At 37.2% G+C, this 21,124-nt stretch overlaps 1 protein-coding gene across 8 annotated transcripts; it reads left to right on the top strand.

The window, feature by feature from the left end:
- Nucleotides 1-1,218: 1,218 nt before the first annotated feature.
- Nucleotides 1,219-20,799, top strand: LOC103711713 (RNA-binding protein BRN1-like). Of its 8 annotated transcripts, XM_088713268.2 has the most exons (13): nt 1,232-1,579; nt 1,708-1,790; nt 7,009-7,060; nt 7,224-7,349; nt 7,528-7,610; nt 11,962-12,144; nt 14,215-14,563; nt 14,665-14,808; nt 14,885-15,166; nt 16,009-16,271; nt 18,432-18,662; nt 19,618-19,788; nt 19,949-20,799. In XM_088713268.2, the coding sequence occupies exons 1-9, from the start codon at nt 1,387-1,389 to the stop codon at nt 15,010-15,012; spliced, it is 1,341 nt and encodes a 446-aa protein (XP_088569394.2). In that variant the 5' UTR covers nt 1,232-1,386; the 3' UTR covers nt 15,013-15,166; nt 16,009-16,271; nt 18,432-18,662; nt 19,618-19,788; nt 19,949-20,799. The 8 variants fall into 8 exon arrangements, with proteins under 8 accessions (XP_088569395.2, XP_088569394.2, XP_088569396.2 ...); XM_088713269.2 differs by having other exon boundaries at nt 1,219-1,579; nt 7,531-7,610; nt 14,885-16,271; nt 19,874-20,799; XM_088713270.2 differs by having other exon boundaries at nt 14,707-14,808; nt 14,885-16,271; nt 19,874-20,799.
- The last annotated feature ends 325 nt before the right edge of the window (nt 20,800-21,124 follow it).

The following is a 21,124-nucleotide window of genomic DNA, read 5'->3' as shown; positions in this document are numbered from 1 at the left end:
TTCCTAATTACCGTGTCCTTTTGATGCCAAAGAAAAAAATACACATTTTCTTGCAAATAAAGTACACTCGAAAATCTATATGTATGAGTTTCAGCATCATCTTCCATTCCTTTATTATTTTTAATCCATACACTAATCCTTTATAATTTCCCTTTAACTCTCCTTTCTAAAAGATTGAGATTTCAATGCTATCAATTCAAAGTCACTGATGAAGATTTCATATGAGAAAAAATAATTTTGAAACCAAAAATCATCTTTTGAATGCCTATGTATCAAGCAATCCAAAAATATTTTGCATGATTTATAGTTTGGAAGCATATAAATTTATTAAATTTTGGTACATGCATATATTATGATATGTATATCATGATTAACAATATTGGTTCTTAATTTACATATTCTATGATACAATTTGCCATACTAATACTGTTACAACCATCGATAATTTTACCTATTTGATGCAATAATAGGAGGCTTCCAATAGAATACGAATTTTGATTCCTCGATAATTTTTATGAAGTAGATCGAGATGGACAGTATGAATTCTCAATTTTTCAGAATTGATAACTTTGGGACCTCAATCCTTGTAAACAAACTACACTAATTATATCTTAAATCATATTTTTCTTTTATATATAGAAAATAATGATCTAATTTTGGTTAAGATAGTGAGAAACCTCGTGGAAGAGAAATGCAAGGCGAAATTTCCCGTATCCTCATCCGTGCCTTCGACGGATCCGCTATTCCGCTTGACCCCCACCCTCTCCCCTCACGGGAGCCTCACGTGCCACCCTCCACGCGGAAACCGTAAAAGCCAGCCTGGCACCCCTACCACTCCGCCCAAACACCTGCAGATAATTACGAGCCGAACCCCCCCCACCCACTCCCGAAGCCAAAGCCATTGGCTTTTCCATCCCCGGTATCCCACCGACCCGATCCCCGCCACTTATCCCAACTAATCCCCGTCGGGGACAAACTTATTCCAGAAACGGTACGGGGATCCGTTTATTCCCACCAAACTTCTCTGCGGAGCGTCCAGGGAACTTATTCCTCGCCCACCAATCCCGGACCGCGGAATGGAAACCGCCGGACGGCTCTTGCCACGTGGCGGAATCAGAACCCCCATCTCTGTGTGCTCCATGTAACGCTCGCCGGGGGCAGTTTCGACCCCCCGCCGCCCCTCCCAAATTAATTAACACATCGGTAATTATCCATCTCATATGATTATAATTTAAGAAATTATTAAAAAAACGCAGACGACCCGCTTGTCTTCCTTCCCAAGAATTCCCATCATCAAACGCCAAGGAGAACGAGGGAGGGAAAGAGAGGAGACGAGAGAAGAAGAGAAGAGGAAATCTCGAAGAGATCGAAGAGAAGGCAGGAGTAATGGCGGAAGGTGAGGAGAAGAGTGAGGGAGGGGGAGAGGAGGGTGGAGGAGAGAGAGGAGAAAGCGTGAAGCTTTTTGTGGGGCAGGTGCCGAAGGACATGACGGAGGCGCAGCTCCTGGCGATGTTTAAGGAGGTCGCGCTCGTCGACGAGATTAACATCATCAAGGACAAGACGACCAGGGCCTCCCGAGGTTGGTGCTTCGATTCTTTTTTTTGCCTCCTGTTTCCGTTTGATGTGATTGGATCTTGGGAATGCTGGTGGCGGGATTGGGTTCTGGTAAGGGGTTGATGGGCAAAGAGAGTCTTTTCTTGGTGGCAGGGTGCTGCTTCTTGGTCTGCCCGTCGAGGCAGGAGGCCGACAAGGCGGTCAGTGCCTGCCACAACAAGCGGACGATCCCCGGCGTATGTATCTCTTCCGATCCTCTCCCTCGTTTTCTTTGTTCTGTTTTGAATTTTGTGGAATGAGTCGGTTTCGGATCTGCATGTTATGCTCGTGTTTCTTGAATGGGGATGTTTCAAAATTCCATTTTTTCTAATCTTGTTGCATCGTTACCGTGAGCTCCGTGCTAGAAAAATTCAATTTGTGTTTCAGATCTCGTGTTGGAGTTGTGTCAGTTCTGATTGGATCTGATGAATTACTGGGGGAATCATTGGGGAACCTGATAAGATTGGAGGGGTATCAGCGATTGCATTGATGGAATAGGTCACAGAGAGTTATTTTTGAATATAATGGGTAGGAATGATTTATTGTACTGAATAAGACAATTGAAAAGAAAAAAGCTCAAAGTTTTGTAGTGGAAAGATGATGTCAGTTAGGTGAATATGTAGCTTAGCTGGAAAATTGAAAAAGCTCAAAGTTTGTAAAGGAAACATGACGTCAGTCATGTGAATTTGTGGTTTGGCTGGGTTTGAGTCTGGAAATGGTTAGAATTTCTCTTAGACTGTCACAACCAATTACATGTTTGCACCAATAGAAGACAAAAATATGGTAGTTAATCTTGTTGGCACTCAATCAAGGCCGTAGCAGTAAAAAGTCATTTATTAGTTCAACAGAACTAAAATTAAAACCATCAGAATCAGCCTGGCAATGTAATTGAGGCATGGTTTGGACATTCTTAGGTATAAATTGACCAGTCTAGCGGCAGTGACGGTCACATTGAAAGGACATGAGGCACACGATTGATTGGAAATCCAACGGGCAGAAATGGTTTGGAGCAGGAGATTGGAAGTTCATATGTTGTAAGAAGGAAATGCATAGTTAATGTCAGTTGGGCTGATTCTTAGAGCTGGGTCCTAGTCAGCAACTGATTCTGTTTTCTTTCTCATGCTGATGTAATAAAGTAGAATTACCATTCAAAATTTTTAGGTAGACTGAATGTGAGATTAGCAGGAAAAACTGAGAGTTACTTTTATCACTGATGGGACCATTTATCAGGCCGAATTAAGTGCCTATCAAAAAGAAGTCATCTATTAGTTCAATGTCACTAAAGTATACATGGACAAAAACATCTTTGAATTAGCTTGACAACATGTTTTACATTTGCAATAGACATCTAATCTTTGTATTCTAAAATCATGTCATTCCAAGCTAGCTAAACAATATAACTTGATATGAAGATTTGGAGATAAGCACTTGTCAAGTGAGTTTTTTCACATGATGCAGCATGGAATCACATATTCATAAAATGTCAAATAGTGTAGCATTGAATCAGAAGGACCTGTTGCTAGAAATATGCTATTAAATGCATCAGCTGTACTAACATTACAAAAGGAAAATAGGGACATCTAGTTACCGGTTTCTGTCTTAATTTCATCCAACTACACCTGTTAATTTGCTTTCAAAAATTCTATGCCAGAGGTCATGTTCAATCTGATCAGTTTCAGTGCCGATCGATTTGAGATGAATTATTCACATATGAGTAAATTTTTGGCAATAGCTCCTGCTGATTATGAAGTCATAGTTTTCAAATTATTCCACGCTTCCTTTGCTTGACCAGGTCGTGTATGTCGCTGCTGACATTTGTTGTTTTCGGGAACCATGAAAGGGAAAAAGGAACCCTTCAACCAAGCAAATAAAAACTAAAATCAATTAGCTCATACATAAACTATTCCAGTTGATCTGGATTTACAAAGTCGCATGTTATTTCATACAAGATTTTATTTTTTTAATCTGTTTGGTTTTATGATTGTGGCCACAAGTCTGCTTTTAATTGGTCTGTTTAACTTATGTTGAAGTTGCATTAGGGATCAACCGATATCTCATTCATCAAGGGCCTCTAGAAATGGCATCTATTTATTAAGAAAAGTGAAGCAGAGTTGTTTGGCATGCAATAGGTGTTAATTGGTCCAAATTAGGAACATGTTCACTCATGTGCTCAGAGATGACCAAATGTGCAACTTAATTGCAGAAAGTAGTTAAGTATATTGGTATTATACTCAGGTTTAAGTATGCAGCTAGACATATGATCTTCTATAATTTCACTTAAGGTGGCACAAACATGAACTTGACCTTCTCGCATCCATGTGACATATCACAAGTGCTATTTCAAAAGCTTATGTTTAGAGTTCACTATGCATTAAATCTTTAAACTCTTAAATGCTTATCTTTTGAATTATCCTCTTATATAACACAATGTTAATATGCTCCAGAGACCCTTGTTTACTCCAGAATCACAGACTTCTTTTATAGAAGACAATCAGGAGTTGAGCACTGTCATGTTGCTGGCTGATCATTTTCACCATGACATATCCAAAAATAGCGCCCATGTTACCTGGATGCTCAACCAATTCATGCACCATTATATGATGCAGTTGAAGTTCGCAGAAATGTTAAAGATTGTGCTATGTACCATGTTAAAAACTAATAATAAAGATTGTACCATGTACTATGTACCATGTTAAAAACTAATTGAAAAATTTACAATTGCAAGATTGAAGTAAAAATATTCTTCCTTGCAAAATCATTGTTAATTTGTTAAGTTCTACGTGGATAAGCTTTTGTTACATTTAAAGGGATCTCATCCAGTGGGCAAAATTAAAGAGAGAGTTTGCCAATTTTCTTTGGGCAATTAGGAGTTCGTTATAGAATTAACAACCCTGTGTCCGAAATATATATTACTGATGGGTTTTGGGGGGAGGGTCATTCAATAATTTCTTCCAAAACTGTTTTGAGTTCTTTGAGGTTTCAAATTTGTTGGATCACATGTCCGAATGTGATTAGCCATCCTTTGCTGGTCCATCTCAAGTGATTATATTTAGTGGTCAAAACTAGTCAGGTTTTCTAGTTTTAGAATACTTTTGTGTGAGTTCAATTAGATGGATGCAAGTCAAATTTGATAAGACTTGAAGAGCTGATATAGCTAAAAGTTTTAGATTTTTTTTTAATGCAAAAGAGCAAATTTAGAATTCCAACTTCAGCATGGATCATGGAAGTGCCATAGACTTTTTTTGTTATGACTTATTAGGATTTCTGTTTAGGCTAAATTAGTCTGGTTTTCAAGCCTATTTGGGAATAATATTTTTTTTGAATTTGGATCTGCTCCGGTTATTAAAATTACTGAAGTTTTCAGTTATTGACCCACCATCAACTGTGCACATGGCCCCCGCTATTTGTTAGTAGGTGACTGGAAGCCAATTAGACCCACTCTGCAATATCTCTGCTTCCCTGTTAAATCATCCGCTCTTAAATGGTGGGCCACATCATTATGTATGACAGTGGGTGAATAACGGGATTCTCCAGTTATTTTTAACCAGAAATGATATAAACACTCACTTATTTTTCTTTTTGTTTAGTATAATTCATTTGGATGGATACAAGTCATGTTAGGTGGGATTTAAAGAGATGATCTGAAACTCCAACATTTAGAACATGTCTTCTTGTCATCAGGATTGCTATCTTTGTGGTTTTTGTTGGAGATCTCATGCAGAAGATTTAATAATGAATAGAGTTCTATTAGTAGCTTAGAAAGTTCTCAAAGTATTGCTTCACTTATGTGCCTCTATATGCACATCCCTCTTGTTGATGCCTGTACAGTATTACTTCAAAAAGGAGTACTACAAGCTTACAACAATTTTGAAAGCAGCCAAAAACTTATGTTTGGGTTACTGTTTGATCATTAATGTCCTTTGAAACTTCTGTTGATAGGCCATTCATGAGATCCCCAAGGGACAGCTGTTTAAATAATTCAGTAGCTGTTTTGGTAAGAAATGAAATCTCAATTAAATTTGTTTTCAAACAGAGTTATAGTTTACATAGGCATTGGAAAGTTCATTGCCTGTTTTTTTCTGTATAAAGTTGACCACCTCTGCAAATTATTTTAAGGGGAAAAAAATATCAATGATGAGTGTGAGTGAGGAAATTCAGTTGAGACCCCCTTAGTAGAATAATGTTGTATATGTTGGGACAGAAATAGTGTATAGAATCAAAAAGAGTTGCAAAAAGTTATGTTTCATATGGTAATTAGTGTAGATAAGAAATGCGGCTGCTATGGTGAAAATGCTCTAGATGTTTTGCAGTGCCCATCAGATGTTGGACGTTCAGTCTGCTTAACTAAAGTTCTTAGTTCTTCAGATGTCGGGTTTGCTTCTATTTATGTCCTCTTTTATTTAAGTTATTATTAAGGTAGCTTGTGTAGAGATTGGATGGATTGGGAAAAAAGAATGTTCTGTGCAAAGCAGGACAAATAGGTTTCAGTTGCTGGATCATTCTCTGGGTGAAAACCCTGCAATACAGCAGGCTCATTTGTTAATGACATTGTCACAAAGAATATTATCCTGAATGAAGGAGACTGACATATCACACTTTCTCACATGTGTATCAATATATCACACCAACTATAGCTCACATGAATTAGTTTGTCCAGAACACCAAAATTGAGAAAGTTTGTATCTTCCATATACCTGGCTTAAGGTTATTTTCTTTCTAGAAAGGAGGTGACCCTGTTCCATTGTTATATATCATATGATGCAGTGTGAACAAGAGATGGTGGGCTGGTGGGGCATGCTCTCCTCTTGGGGAGAGGTCGCAGGTTTGATCCGGATGGTGGCATATCACCACCATATTTGTTATATTGTCATATGGCACTATTCTGTAGGATGGGATTGGTTGAACTGATTTTCATGTATGCTCTTCCAAATTAAACTGGACTTCTGATAGTTATATATGCAGTTTTCCCCTTTTTTTATTGCTTTGCATGATATTAAATCATGATGTATATGAACCATCATAGATCATCTAATGAATGAAAGCCTCATGGGTATTCTTGTTGAACACTTTGGTGTCTACAATTTATAAAATTTTCTAACCAAGTCCACCAGAAAATTCAAATGCCAGCATCCAATCCAAATATGCCTTTTTGTTAATTAACACCATTTTTTCATATCACACTGTTCATTCTATTATAATTTCTTTGGAGAGATTGGTTGCCATACTGCATTTTAATGAGTTTGGTAATATCCAAGTAATTAACTTCTGCTATTTTTTGCTTCCTCAATGTATTGAGTAATATTTTTATCATTTCTTCTGTGGGCTTAATAAAAGAAGAAGGTATATCTCCACCTTAGGCTTCTGCTAGCTTTTCTCTAGTTCTGATTGATGGGTGTTCTCCTCTGTTTAATTCAGGCCTCTAGTCCTTTGCAAGTGAAGTACGCAGATGGTGAGCTGCAAAGACTAGGTGGGTCATATTGTGCAAACCAAGACTCTTCATTTTGCATTTCCTAGCAATATGATATTGTCCTGTGTTCTTTCCTGATCGATTGTTTTACTTGTTCATGTTGGTGGTGATATTTCTGCTTTAATTAAACCTTTTTATATACTTGTTATTGACTTATATCCAGAACACAAACTTTTCATTGGTATGCTTCCAAAGAATGTAACTGAGGCCGAAATTTCTGTCCTGTTTTCAAAATATGGTAACATTAAAGACCTACAAATCTTGAGAGGTTCCCAACAAACAAGCAAAGGTACAATTTTCTTCTGAAGAGATTTTTAACTAAGTCAATGTGACATACTTTTTGTTGGTTCTTCCTTTTCTCTACCTAGCAAATTGTAGTTCTGGATTAAAATTTTCAGTATTTAAGTATTACATGTTCCTTCTTTTTTTGAGAAAAGACACTAATCTCTTTCTTTTACTTACTACAGCAGGCTGTGCCTTTTTAAAGTATGAAACTAAAGATCAAGCTCTTGCAGCCCTTGAGGCCTTAAATGGGAAATACAGAATGGAGGTCTGTGCTTATTCTATTTAGGGACTTTTACTGATCTTGCATTTATTTTGTTTAGCTCTTTATTCTTTATTTTATCAAATGACGTAAAGAAGACAACTACATGACATTCATATGTTCTATTTTCATAAGATGCATGTTGCTTAATATTAGAGACTACTTTTCTCTTACTAGATAGAGAGATCATAGGAAGCAATACTCTTCTAGAAACATGTCACAGTGCGTATTCTTGGATTAGTAATTGCAGGTACGGCAACCACATGATAGGTTGTGGCATGGATTGCTGTACTGCCCCATACTTCCCGATACAGGGCGTACCATACTGTACTGCATCGGTATAAAACTCAAGTTTGGATTGGTATAGGTCTTGTACCTTCCTATACCGCTGTGTATCGACACGTACCGAGGTGTGTACAGACCTGTACCAAGGTGTACCGACCGCATTGAGGCACACCAAGATAAAAAGTAAAAAAAATGATTGGAGGGTTGTTTCGGTACAGAGTGCATACCGTACCATACTTAACTGTTTAAGGTATTGGTACGGTACCCGTATTGAGCTTGCAGACCTTAATGTGGGTTTTTTATTGGATGAATTGCTGCATATGGTGCGCATACTAGCGTTTCTTGAAGGTCAAGGTGTCTTCGTATTTTACAATCATATTATTTGTTGAAGCTATAAGAGTGGTGGATGTGTTGTTCAAAAGCAATACAATCCATTGATGGGGCTAATGTCCTTGCATATACCATTGTAATAGGCTATTCCTTCCATATGATATATGAGTAATTTGTCTTCATGAAGAAAGTCAGAAGCCAGTGAGATACTTAATTGACTATATAAAAGAAAATAGTTGAAAAATAAGATTGAAGAGTTAGATAATGTGGTCATTGATCTTAACATGCTTTACTTGCTCTTGAAAACCCAAATTTCCAACAATTTGATGGGATATCCAGAATCCATGTTGGAGAAATAGTCAATACATTACTTGCGCTTTGATAGCCAACATATGATATTCAGTTTTGGCATTGAGGTGGGGAATGACATTATGCTATTGGTTTTTGAAGGAGCTAGTGATATCTCCTTCAAAGACTTGAAAGCAGTAGTTTGCCAATTGTAGAATCACTGCCTGTTTAGTTCTGTTCTGAAGACCTAGCCTAGATGCTGGTCCATTTTGGCATCTGTCATGGGTTAGTGGTTTGACTGCAGGTAGACTGTTGCTCGGCAGTTGACAAAGTTCTTCATTCAAAAACTGTTCTGACTTTCTCCAGAGAGAAAAAGAATCTACTTTGCTATGCTGGTAGTTGGCTAAGTTCTTTCTTGAAGTCAGTAATCTCTGGTGCCTCTTTTACTTGTAGAAAGGAAGAAATCAACAATCTCCAATTCTTGGTGCTTCCCTTTATGGAAATTGATTCCTATAAGCATCAAAGTTAAAGAGGATAAAGAATGATGATTAAGGAATAGAAGACAGAGGTAATTAGCTGCCTCTTGGAGTCAACCATAGCCCATGATGGTGTTGGAAAAAAGTGAAGGGATAATGGGAGAGGGACCAAGAGATTGAAAGATGGAAAGGGATCATTAGGTTGAGAATATGATGGTATCGGGGCATTGGACAGATGGTGTTAAATGTCTTTTTTTTCTCTTATGGCATCTCATCCATTGATGCAAGCATGTTTGAACCTTTGGTGTAAGTGGCTCGAATAGTTAAACCACCAGGATCAATGACTAAAAAATTGTTTGAATGGGTGAATGTAAAAATGGTTTTTGCATCAATCTGACTCTCAATGCCTAGCAAGCAATGGTCCTACCAGTCAGCCTGAATGGTAGACTTGGTTTTATTTAATTATAGTTGTCTTTAAGTTCTACACAGAAGGTGGTGGAAAAGAGAGGATTAAGCAAAGAGATGTCCTCGAGTGTTAATTAAGATTGCTCAGTACAATCACATACAAACTGAGTTAAAGAACCATAATTAACTTTGTCGAGCAATTACTACGTGAGCAATTTCAAGCTAATCGATGATAACTAAGATGAGATCACTCAAAAATTGAAAACTATGTGGGATTTCACTAATTTTCATCATCTGGATGAAACCTTCACTAGAAGACCATCATTTTACAAGTGGTTCTTATTAAAGGTTAAACTTGCACATTTAGTCAATTTGAGAGAATTGATCTGATCAGCTATATTCTTTAATAATGGGCACCTTTGGGAATGAATGAGAATTCATTCCTCCAATGTTGAAGAATGAAGATGCTACAATAACTAGTTAATTAGGGAAGCATCATTACCACAAATGATGCTTAACATGGAGTAGAACATTGATGCCTTTAGAGGGGACATGATTAAAATAGGTTTATTTAATCTTGCAAATCCCGTCTGTAGCTCTTAAGCAATGTAATTGAGCCAACATGCCCTACCATGTTAATAGAATGCTGAGTTGTTTATCAACCTCATCATGGTCCTAGTGGAGAAAATGATTCTTCAGTGCTAGTTGCTAAGGGCCAAGCATCAAGACATGGACAAATAAGTAGACATCTTAGCTTAAGGCCAAGATGTTGTTTAACATTCATAATAGTTGCCACATAATTTGAGGATTTGTGTGCAGTGAGTGGCACAGGGTGTATTTCTGATGGCTAAGATGGCAAATAACTCGTACTATGTTGAGCTGACACATGGCACAACTTGGGCACAATTTGGATGGCACTAGAATACATATTTTGGAAGGGAATGGGTTTTATACAACTTCTGAAAATTCTGTTCCTTTAAAATTTTTCTAATTTACACAATAATTGTTGCATATGGTAAAGGAATACTTCAATTCCCTACATAGCGTCAAACGTTAAAAAATGTGTTTTTTTTTGTGTCTATGATACATTGTGTAGTGTCTTTTAAAGCTAATATTGACATTATAATAATTCACTTGTATTGATGTAATAATATCCTTAAAAAATATATATATGGTAATCTTTCATAAAATCTTTGATGAGAAAAAATGGAGAGTAAGATTTAAGAAATTCCCAAGCATTTAAGAGTTGTTATTTTGATCCATTCTCCAAAGTCTGGAATTTATTTTTGAAGTGGAAAGTTTACCTTATTTTGATGGAACTTAAATTTTTGACTATACTTATTGAACTTAAATGGGGTCATTTCTCATTTACATACAATATCTCAAGTGATACTTTTTGTTCACTTCAATGATATTCATGTAAATAAGATTTGTTTCTCTGGTTCATAGCCTGCTTAATTCAATGTCCTCCCACTCCCTTTTCAAGGCAATGATAGTGAAAACAAAAATATGTTTTTAGACCTTTTTGGCTTAGTTCTAAGCGATATTGACCCAATTCTAGCGGATTAAATAGGCATAACATGGACTAATACTTGAATCTTTAAGTTTTTTTAGTGACATGGGATCTTAAGAAGATAAACCATTCCCAAGTATATGCCTTTTTTAGACTTGAAAGTAAGGTTTGAAATCTTGGTACTGCTGCCCATGTTGGTACATTACCAGTATGCAGTAATCGTACCAACACATGGTATGGATCGATATCAATGGGTATAAGTATCAGCATGGATTTACGTGTTGAATTGCATGGGACTGTATCATGTTTTGCAATACCAATCCATACTGGGTGTATCTCCTCATATTGGCAACAAAATGATACTTGATATGCCCTCCATATCAAGCGTCGGTACCAGGAACCGGAACATAATAATATTGCATCAGTTGCATATTGGTACAAGTACCGAAACCAATACTACAAATCTTGGTCCTTACGTGGTACATCGAGTCGACCAATAAGGAACTGGTACATGATACACCAACCATACAGTGTCAATACCAAGGGATATAGTGTATTGACACTTGTATAGGATCTACCTATTGGGAAGAGGCCAGAGGGATTCGGGAGAGATCGGGAGAGGGGGAGATTAAAACCCTCAGTTTTATACTCTTTCAACTAGAATTGTCCCAATTAGCAGCTGGTCCAGTTCGATACGCCCCAAACTACTTGGTTTGGGACCGTTCTACAGTCCTTGTTTATAAGTATAAGTGGAATATTTCTGAAATGAGTCAAGTTAGCCATTGTTTCTTAGAATAGTTGCAACAAACTGGTTCCACCGGGTGACTGGAGCCCTTGATAATGTGTTTCAACTTTCAAGTTATGATGCTTCAGCTAAGGTTAATTGGCCACAAAGTCCAGCATCCTAGTTATACCATTTTACATCTTTTTTTGGAGTAGTTGCTTGTTTTATTAGTGTCCTCTTAGGGTTTAGGATAGTGATGATCTTCTTTATGCTTGCACAATTACGATCTTAAATGAATTCTTTAGAATCTTACAAAAAGCTGTTCTGCATATGCAGGGTTCAAGCATGCCTTTGGTTGTTAAATGGGCTGACACAGAGAAGGAAAGGCAATCTCGAAGGACACAAAAGGCTCAATCTCAGGCGTTCAATCATCCAAATACCAACTCAATACAGCAGCCTTCATTATTTGGAGCTTTACCAATGGGGTACATTCCTTCGTATAATGGTTTTGGCTATCAGGTGAGATTCATTCAATTGATTGAATAATGCATCCAACAAAGTAGAAGTGTTGAAAACTTATCTTTTGGTAAATTATTTTGTTAGTTGTTGCTTATATTTTCATGCTACATGGTAATATTTCTTGTAATCTATGTCTTGCTTCTGCTTTCTGTGTGCTTTTTCACTTTTTTTTTTTCCTCTCTTAACTTCTTTTTTATGTTCATCTTATAGTGTTGGATACTTGGATCTATTAAGAAAATGATGGTTAAAAATCTGCACAACTTGTGCCTAGAATGCATTTCAGCTTTATCTAGTTTATATAAGTCTATGGGTTCCAACAAATTTTTCAGCTTATGGACCTATTTATTTATGAGTTACCAGAAGATTGAGGTGTTAAGTAAGGTGCTTTAGATTGTTTTAGACAGCTTAGATGGTTTGCTTATGCTGCATTTTATTGGAAAAATGTTTTGTTTGATAAATTGGCCATTTTTTAGTTACAATAATCACAGGAAATGAGGAAGAAAGAGGCATGAGGGGGCATGTATAGGGATAATGAATGAACTCAAATAGTGTTTGGCCGCAGCGCATAGCTAGCAGGCCTAAACAGAAAACTCTAAAGGTCCTGTAAGATATGGTCAATGAAGTTTACATCCAGCTTTTGAAAAACCATGTCTCACACCATGTATCAGGCTACCGTCAGCATCATATGACATACTGTAACATTCTGAGATTACCAGTATGCCTTGACATGGCAATCTATACGACTATGTTTGTAAATGCATAATAAGGGACTGATTTCTTCTTTATGTCAATTACGTTGGACTATTTGATGCTGATGAATAGACCTGCTCATTTGAAAACAACTGAATAACAAATTCAAATGTTTTGGTGATTTCTACATATGGATCAAGTGGTCAGAAAATCAAAAATTGCCCATTAACTAGACCAGGAGTTCTGGTCCAAGGGTGTGTTTCCCAACCACTTGGATTTTGGATATTGGTTCTTGCCTTCAATAAGCTTATTGTGCAAGGATTGAGGAGGTTCAAGTGTTAAAAGATTTAGTCGACATTTACATGCCCCAGTAAGAATTTTGCAATAGTAATGATGAGTTCAAGACTACTGGGCCCCTTGGAGATCCAAAGAGGATCTTGATCTTGTTGAGCACCTGGCTTATTGGGCTGATGAGAAACCATGCTAATGATGTCACCAGAGAGTAGATAAAAGATACTGGTTAATGAGATCATGTGGATTTTACATTGTTAGGCATTACATCGAACTCTTCTCGTGCTACAATAGCAAGGCACTCAATGCTTAGGTGTTCTAGGATCATCAACTAGAAATTTGACTCCGAAAACCTGAATGATGTTTAGATCTGTTCCGTGCACTAATGGTGAGCTAGCTGTCGGCCCACATCATCCAATCATGGACATTATGTAGGGGATGAACTTGTTGACAATTTTGATTAATCTCAAGGAATGAGACCTAATAGGGTCTTCTTTGATGAATTCCATTCTGTTGTTTAGATGCAATATTCATTTTCTGACCAGGATTTTCTAGTTTTTTGGTAGTGGGGGAAAAGAGTCACTTCAACCACCATGCATTTTGTCAGCTCAGCTTAGCTGCCTCACAAAACATTGGAGCCATCCTCTGAACATGTATGTATATGGAGTACAGACAAATGTTTTGTTCATGACACTGCTTTGTTTCTTATCAAATGCAGTTTCTAGGTATTGAGGTTAAGTTTATTGTATGTCACAAACTAAAATATTATATTGTGGAATATCAACTTGATTGGTACTCCTCAAGTATTGCAAATATCTGGTGTTGTTATCCTATATCATCCTTGTCTTTTCTGAAACACTGTAATTGAAGCATCAGAAAACATATCCAATATCCTATGATTTGTTTAGAGTATGGGTTTTTTACTTTCACCCCTGAAATGGTATCTGCATTCTCTATTAGTTCTATTTGATAGCACGCTCTCTTTTCTTTTCCAACATTAGTGTCCTTTTGCATCATGACAGTGCTGGATTTTCTATGTCCTTTTTTCTTTCTTTCTTAAATTCCTTTTCTTCCCCTCTTCTGGTGCAGCCAACTGGAACTTACGGACTCATGCAGTACCCTTTAGCTTCAATGCAAAATCAAGCTTCTTTCAATAATATGATTCCACCTGTTAATCAAGGAAATGCAATATGTGGAATCAGTTCGGATCTTTCCCCAGGCATGGTACCCAGGAATTTTGTGACAATGCAATCTGCTGGTTATGTGGGCTCGGGTTATCCTACCATGACAAGTGTTCGATACCCTCTAGCCTATCCAAGTGGTATGATAAGCCACAGGCCTTTTGGCAATTCCCATGGTTCGGTCCAACCAGTAAATACTAAGAGTAATCTAGCATCATGTTCAAGCACCAGTACAAGTTCCAGGGGTCAGGTAGAAGGTAACGGGCTTCTTTTGCCCCTACTTTTCCGTCAGTCCTTTAAGTTGGACTCTTTTATGTTTGTTGTCCTGCCAGCTGATTATGCAATTGTTACTGGTAAGGTCCTCCTGGAGCTAACTTATTTATATATCATATCCCCCAAGAATTTGGCGACCAGGAGCTTTCAAATGCCTTCCAGGGATTTGGCAGGGTTTTGAGTGCTAAAGTTTTTATTGACAAGGCAACTGGTGTTAGTAAATGCTTCGGTAAACAACATATGCTGTTTCTCTAAGCTATTTGAGAAGTTTTTGGATAGTTCATTAAATTGGCTTCTGTCTGCAGGTTTTGTAAGTTATGATTCACCTATTGCTGCTCAGGCTGCTATAAATGCAATGGATGGTTTCCAATTAGGTGGTAAAAAGCTTAAGGTGCAGCTTAAGAGAGACAACAAGCAGAGCAAACCTTACTGATGCTGGAAATTCTCTGTAAGGAAACAAAATTTCCTACATTATCTGGTCCCTTCCAGTTTCAGAATTTTATGATTGCAAGGTCAGCAATACAATTCAAGGTGGATGGAAGATAATTCATCATTTTATACTTTGCTCCATCCCATCATGTCTGAAGGTGGGAACTGATAGCTTCTTTACTAGAATTCAAATTCTTGACATTTCTTACAAACTCATGATTGATGTATTCTATTGCAGAATATTTGTAATTTATGTATCATGGAAGTTTTATTAGACACCAGCAATTAAATTCATTTAATTCTCAAAAGTGGTTTGCTTATGTGCGATTTTGGGCAAGTCATGGAATGGTGAAAATCATGCCTGGTATTTTCATGAAAACCATTAAAAATTTATATTCTAGTTTGTGCAGTTTACTGGCCGGAAGAACCTTTTGACTGTAGAAATGTTCGTGAAAAGAATCTCCATACTGTGAAATGTACCTTATGGTGTCTATGTAAAGCAAGTGCTGTGATAGTTCTTATTGTTTAGATTTCTTTTTTCCTGCATGTTTCTTTTCCCACCTTCTGTTTCCATTTCTCTGAGAGTAGTACAAGATGTTGAGTTGCCACAGCACATGGGTTTCCCTATGCACGCGGTGTCCTTGACCAGGGGTTTCAAAAGTCCAACATCTTGTGAAGTATTTTGTCCATTGTGTTATTTCTGTTGAGAGCACATCTCAAATGTGCAGTGGCCATTCAGGTATTTTGCAAATTCTACACATGTTGTTACAATGTCATCTTTTGTGAGATTTTTATACTCAATTCCAGTATTTGTTAGTCACCGTTAGACCCCGCAATGGTCATCCCGGTTTACATGAAAGCAGGAATGTGTTCTATGTATGTACAGAATGTTTTATACATCGTCATACATAGAAGTCATGGATGCATATGTTATGAAAGTTCTATATATCTTTCTTGTACTATATAGAATTGACCTCATCCTCTTCTGTTTACTCTGCAGAAAACTCTAAGATGCCTTCTTTTTAGTGGTTATTCAGCACAGGGTTCAGCTGTTTTGGGTCATAGTTGCCTGCTAATTTCCAGTGACCTTATATCACTACATTTGGAGGTCTTCCAGGTAATCTGCGAAAAATTTTGGCTATTGGTGCACCAGGAGAAATTGTCTTCGTAACTAAAGATCTCACAACGTTCTGTTGTTTCTGCAAGAGGTTGCAAGACCTGATTTTCTGGTAGTTTGAGATAACAGGCTTCCCTTGCAACCAGGTGGGTGATCCAACCTTCCTGTCGAATCCCAATCCATTTGTTTTCGTCCTACGAATTCATGTTTTACAAGATCATCAATTTTTTGTCCTTTGATATTTGTTGATTCACTTATTTTGATTCTGATCATAATTTTCTTATGTTTTTTCATTAGAGATATTCTCTTTCACCATCATATTATTATTTGTATTTGATGAAAGTTCTCACCTGTGGATTCCAATTTTAGATTTTTGGACTTCTTATCTGCCTTCTTAATGGGAACCTTCTAATTATTGACTTCTGGTGTTCGTCATTTCGCAGACTTCGGTCTATTTCTTGCTCTCTTTGTCATCCTTCTATAGTTCTATGGCTTGTTGATATCTGTTATTTTTGTTCGAAGAGAAAATATTTTACCTCTTGGTTTTCTTTTATTTAATATCGTTTGTTTTCTGTTTAGGTGCTTGGTTTGTCTTCTCCCTCTGTTTCATCCATTTAGTGCTTGGCTTAACCTCATGGCCAATAATTCTCAGCATGATGCTTGCTCATGACTGGCTGCTGACCATGGACATCTAGTTTATTTGTCAGTGCAGTTTGGTCACATGGTACTTAGTTGTTACGCACACCATGTTTGGAAACTAATGGAAACAAAACACAGTATATCATAAGTATATTTAGAGGGTTACACGGTAAGGTGGTTGCATTTAAAACTAATTGCTCAGGGTGCCTTGAGTGATAGATATTTATTCTTTATCCGCTATACATAAGAAATATTTGTAATCTTTTGATGGAACTAGCATGAGGAAGTTAAAATGAAGATGTCATTTTGGAATATTGTATTAGATTGTATACCAAGATGATTTGAGTGAACTTATATAAGCAACTGCATGGTTCTAAGGGTTGCCTAATTTACGTTATTAATCATCAATGGTCAATTAAGAGGTTGCATGCATCTAGAAATGGCATGTATATGAATATTCAAGATGGGATAATACATAAGATGAATGCTAGCAAGTATCAAAGATAATGAGGTAGAACCATATAGAGAGTACGATGTGCAACACGTCAGAAAGAGAGGAACTTTGGTTTCTTAAAACCTAAAAGCAATATGTTTGTTGAGACCTAGGAAGAGCTAAATAATCCAGCAAAAATGAAAACCTATATGAAATCTAAATTGCTTTTTCAAGGAAGTATTGAAAGTTCTTGGTTTGCTCAGGGACTTGAGCCTTTTGAGGATCAAAGAGGACTAGATGACCCCAGTGAAGTAAGTCTTGGCTTGTTCTCAGGAGGTCTTAGAGAGTCCAGTATGATTGATGACTGGATGACACAATTAAGACAATACAATGATTTTAAAGTTAGCAATCTCTTCCCCATATACCCCATTAAAGAAATAATTCTGGGATTAGCAGTATGTGGCAATTATAGAATGGATACAAATGACCATGAAGGCTTACACTTTCGATTTAGGTATTAATTGATGATTCAGATTTCCAATGCATTGGCTTTTCCTTTCTCTGGCCATACTGAAGTCTTAATTATAAATGATTCTCCATGTCCAATATCAAACTATCAAATTTAACGTATTTATCAATTTGTACTTTTGATTTGGCAAAAGGTAAATCTAGATAATGCCTTCCCGTGGCATTTCTAATTCTAGGACATCTGTGCATATATAACTCTTTATAAAGCTAGCCGTATACTAGAAACTTTGTTTCTGAGATTCGAAGAATGCCACTTCTTAGCAGGTCTCTCGTGTTGATACTAAATCAATTCGTATGACAATAGGTTCAAACTGCTTTCTTTTACATTATTTAATGCTATGTCAAGCGATGCACTTGAAATAAGTGGAGAATAATGTGTATATATTCTTCTTTTAAATTCCTCAACAGCCAGCTTCGCATATCACAATTGCTGAAACCGAAAGCAAGAAAGGATTATGGTTCATTTGTGCTCAGATATGAAATAACATATTAATATCATAATCATATCCTTTTTCACTTGAAACTTTCTGGCATTTACTGCTCTCCTCATCATTTTGATTTTTTTCCCTGGTCATGCTTTCAACATCCACCAGACCTTTGAAGGGATTGGAAGTTTTGGGATTACAATCTTTAATCACTTGGTTTTGCTTTCGACTAGTTTAAGTTGCCTTATTTTCTAGTGGTTAAGCATTATCTCTTGATGCAGGTCATGTGGCACCTTGATGAAGCTGAGCTTTCCAGTACAAACTGGAAAATGCTGAATATATTGGGTTTTACCTATTTACTCTGTCCAGCATCTTGCTGACAAAGGCATGCATAACCAATCACTAAGGGACTTTGCTAGGTGCAAGCCTATGACAGGAAGCTAATGGATGGATACAGAGAATCATGTACCTTATTGATAGCTAAACAGCCTATATTCACCAGGAAATTTTGGGTAAGAAAATGGAAGGTTATGTTGAAACATATGCCTGTAATGAAAACTTCTCAATGCATTTTGGTAAACCTGATGGCCGTGATCTTTTGTCGTGTGGTCTTTTGATTTTTAATTCCATTTCAATCTATGGTCAAATGGATCTAATGCAATGGTATGCAACTAGGGCTGAAGTGTCAAGGTTAAAAACAGGGAAATCTTGGACACTTGTGTCCCCCAGATTTTGTCCTGTGTTGCTCGGTTGTTCTTGGAACAGTTTCCTGCTTCTCTTGCACCATGTTGAAGAAACGTTTTAACTGTAAAGATGCCCAATTTGTCTGACCAAACCTTATTGTCTGGCTTTTTGTTGACTGTTGCCTAAGGTGATGATATGTTTCATTTGTGCACTGATAATTGGTAAGATTTATAAACAGAAATTAACTTTAAGAAGCATAATAGTTTGTTTTCCAGTCAATTTTTCCAGTCCTGCAAGTTTTGGAGTTGAGCAATCTCTCCCATGCATAGATTCCATGGTCCTGAAATCATAAGGGCATCCTGGGACCTGGGCATTTTGTTGCATATGTTTCCGGTCGTGCTGTGGCACAACGTATTTCCCAGGAGAAAGGAAGACAGCAGTATGGCATTGGAGCTTTCCCACAAATTACTATGTGATTTGTGGATTAATAATTTATCGGACCATCCCATACATCAGAAACCAAATTAGATGATAGTTTGATAATCATGAACATCATAATTAATTTGGATCATCTATTTATAATTCTCAAAATGTGATATGAGTAAGCAAACAATCAAAGTAATATGCTAGTTTGCAATTATTGGTGATTTCGGGTAGCATCATAAACAGCATTTGTACTAACTCAAAAATCTGAAGCACTGATGTATACTCTGTCATACTCAGTTTATTAAATACATGCATATGTTTTGAATGCTCTTACGAAATTTATTGCATTGGTTTCAGCACAAGATGAGCATGATGAATTAGCTATTGGTGCCCCGTTCTTCATGGCACATATCATGTGATGGACCAGCACCAGCAATTGCAAAGTTTGTACCTTAGTTCCCACATCACTTCCCTGGCGGTAACCAGTATCTGGAAGCGAGTTTTGAGGTCTACCGTCTCTCAATTCTGGTAGGGGGTTCTTCGCTGCGGTAATTTTTTCTATTCTGGCATCAATTTTTATTTTGGGGATGTCTCTTTGATCCATCTTTGGCAGGACACATGGTGTGGGCGTGGTTGACTCTTTTGTGTTTCAGCTCAACAACATTGCCTTGTGCATGACTACTCGCAGATAGCAGTTAGGAAACAACGGACTTCGATTTAAAGTCATGTTGGAAGGGGAGTTGGCAGTGCAAGCAATACAGCTAGAAGATCTTCTACAGGGTGCTTGGAATGGTCGTGGGAATGACAGAGTAATATGACACCAGAATAATGCTAGAGAAATCAGAACCAAAGTTGCTTGCAAGATTTTAACATATAACGGTCTTCATGCTCAGTTTGCAAGGCATCTTTGGCGCATACCTTTACCTTCAGAAGGCCCTGATTTTCTCTTGGCTTGCCATTCAGAATAAAATCTTGAAAGTACAAAATAAATTTGCTAAAGAGAAAGTTCTATGTACATTTCTTATGCCCTCTATGTCGCCAGTCTGATGAAACTCCTGATCATCTTCTGCTACACAGTGAGACTCAGTTTTCTAGCAGGATATGGCTCTATTATGGATTAGAAGATGGGAGTGTTTAATCTCCTTGCTAGTTTGAGGAGCTATGGACAACATGGAGAGTTAAATGGATAAAACTTTCATGGCATAGAGGATGTGATGTGCTTGCAGTGGTGATAAGCTGGAGCAGATGGTGAGAGAGAAATAATCGGGTTTCGGAGACAGCTGAAATGGCATATCAAGTGATGAACCAGAATAGGGGGCTGGTGAGCAGCTCGTTCGTCGGTGCTAATGATAGGAAATTAAGGTTTGTTTTTCCTGCTTTGAATCTGTTAAAGTTCTGTAAATCTTCATAATCTCCTTGCTTTTAACCTAGGCTAGCAGCTTGTGTTGTTTGCTGCTTCGTACTTCAATAAATTGGATTGGGCTCTGCCCAATTCTTTCCAAAAAACAGAAAATTAGAAAGAAAAAAAACTAGTTCTCACTGTACCTTCCTACTAAAGTACTAATACTATTCCCTTGAATTTTTACATGGGGAAATTGGCATTCAACAATCTTGAATAGGAGGTTCATCATCATGAAGTGAGAATGGCAAATATACCTTTGCAAATAAAGATTAAGAGAGAATTGAAAGACTTGGAATTGAAGGTTAGATCTCATTCAATCAAACTAGAGCCACGGAAATTTAAATTTCACAAGGGTCAAAAGCATGGCTGGAAATGTAACAAGCACAATAATTATGTTAGTCATTTACTCATTTGCTTCATAGTCTCAGTATAGAGCACAGAAAAAAAAGCACAATAATTGAG

This window comes from Phoenix dactylifera, chromosome 17 (genome assembly GCF_051530095.1).
Source record: "Phoenix dactylifera cultivar Ajwa chromosome 17, Ajwa_hap1_PhDact_Kaust_v1.1, whole genome shotgun sequence".
NCBI lineage: Eukaryota > Viridiplantae > Streptophyta > Magnoliopsida > Arecales > Arecaceae > Phoenix > Phoenix dactylifera.
This window is presented reverse-complemented; position numbering and strand designations above follow the sequence as displayed.

Excerpts from the sequence above, each read along its gene's own strand:
- LOC103711713 (XM_088713268.2), top strand. The coding sequence starts at position 1,387 with ATGGCGGAAGGTGAGGAGAAGAGTGAGGGAGGGGGAGAGGAGGGTGGA. Across the intron at positions 1,580-1,707 it reads GACGACCAGGGCCTCCCGAG|GGTGCTGCTTCTTGGTCTGC; the intron begins GTTGGTGCTTCG and ends TCTTGGTGGCAG. Across the intron at positions 7,061-7,223 it reads TGGTGAGCTGCAAAGACTAG|AACACAAACTTTTCATTGGT; the intron begins GTGGGTCATATT and ends ACTTATATCCAG.